This window comes from Halyomorpha halys, unplaced genomic scaffold (genome assembly GCF_000696795.3).
Source record: "Halyomorpha halys isolate HHAL.00 unplaced genomic scaffold, Hhal_1.1 Scaffold84.1, whole genome shotgun sequence".
Taxonomy (NCBI): domain Eukaryota; kingdom Metazoa; phylum Arthropoda; class Insecta; order Hemiptera; family Pentatomidae; genus Halyomorpha; species Halyomorpha halys.
In genome coordinates, this window is record NW_027110155.1 from 361,773 (window position 1) to 363,508 (window position 1,736).

The window sequence follows — 1,736 nt, forward strand, 5'->3', positions numbered from 1 at the left end:
TTATTCCTTACACATCATGTGTGTTAAGATATTGTAGCTTTACATTACAATAAAGATTTGAATTTTAATCAAACTCTTCAGCTTTATAATTCAATTTATTATTTTCAGGATTTTAGTTCAGAGCGATTTCGAATCCCAGAAGCATTATTTGATCCTTCTCAAATGCGTGGTGGCATGGTGGGAAATACAATGCTTGGTGTTGGTCACATTGTGACAACCAGTGTTGGAATGTGTGATGTTGATGTCCGACCTGCTTTGTACGGAAGTGTTGTAATTACTGGTGGAAATTCATTTATACAGGTAAAAATCATGAATATGTTATATTTCTATTTCTATAAAGTAGTATGAATTAATAATTATATGAATTAATTTATTTTATAGAAGGTTAAAGTAACCAGTGTTATTATCTGAGGAGAAGATGGTTGGGGGGTGCGGTCAAAATATAACACAAATAAGTTTTATGTATTTATTGGCTGTTATCTTGTTCTGTTCTTAGCCCTGATGAAGGTTAGAAATTCTGGGTGAAACTTTGGCACGATTAAATAAGTTACTTCATCTTATTTGTGTTATATTTTGACTGCATTCCTTAACCATCTTCTACTCATATAAGTCGTTCATGGTCAACTATCTCTCATGATCATTGTTATTATCATAAACAATTGTTAGGGCTATTAAGTTTATGAGTTTGGACTCACATTTGTCACTGAGTCACATTTGAGCCTCATGTTTTTATATTAGCATATTAGATAACATCCAGTATTACAAGCTGTACATTGGAAGAGAATTATAAGTTAGACGTTAAGAAAATAAAGGAATAATAAAAGAGAAGTATATGAATTCAGTATACATGAATTTTTAAGAAACATTATTTGATTCCAAAAGTTTTTGTTTAAAATGCTTCGAAGGAATTTCAACCTATTTTCCACTTATTTGACCCACTTTTCATTGTTTAATTTAAAACTTTTTTCCTTTTAAATTTTATCTATTGTACCAAATATGGCATTCTCAACTGCAAGAGAGGTCTGAAGAATCACTTATACATTGATATTCTTGACTTTAATCTTAGAAAGACCGAATCGAAAAAGAAAGTAGAAAAAAGAGACTCTTACCAATTTAGAGTGATGCCTTAATAATACATAATATGCCAATAATGCTCAGTCCTCGTGTTGTATCCTCATAAATTTAGTTATAGTTTTATTTATAATTAATTTTTGCCCTGCTCTGAATGTAAGCGTTTCGTATGATATAGTACAGTTAGTTATTGATTGATGACAGTGGAGTTCAAGGCCCATTGCATAATTAGGAATGTGTATTATCTTTAGCCCTTTGCCATGTATTATCTTTATATACCTCTTAGTTATTAAAAAACAGGTTACTTGCTAGTATGCCTTTAGCACTTTGACTGTGGTTAACAACACGTTATTGTCAAGTCATTGCGGTTTGGGAACACGTATGTCAAGGTTTTCTAGCTTGCATTAGGAGTGGTGAGAAGAGCTATAGCACCATTCCTTTCACTTTAGATTTTCCCGAAGCGTGTTTAGTACTGCCCTAGCTTATCATTTAAGCTGGGATCGTTCTAGGTTTTCCTACCTTTAAGGATTTTTACACTCCTTCAAATTTCTTGTACTATCAATTTTATTTTTTGAAGTTTATACATATATTTACTTAAGTATTCTTTTATTTTCATACTTCCAATAAAATTGTTAGCTACTAGCTCAAAAGTTTATTAAAAAAAA

The 1,736-nt window shown here is 31.1% G+C and overlaps 1 protein-coding gene across 1 annotated transcript in view; it reads left to right on the forward strand.

Annotated features, from left to right (window-relative positions):
- The window catches only part of Bap55 (Brahma associated protein 55kD), a 7,014-nt gene that overhangs the window by 4,097 nt on the left and 1,181 nt on the right, over window positions 1-1,736 (forward strand). The window contains exon 3 of the mRNA XM_014414701.3: window positions 109-300. Within this exon, the coding sequence (XP_014270187.1) occupies window positions 109-300 (192 nt within the window). The remainder of the gene's footprint in view (window positions 1-108; window positions 301-1,736) is intronic.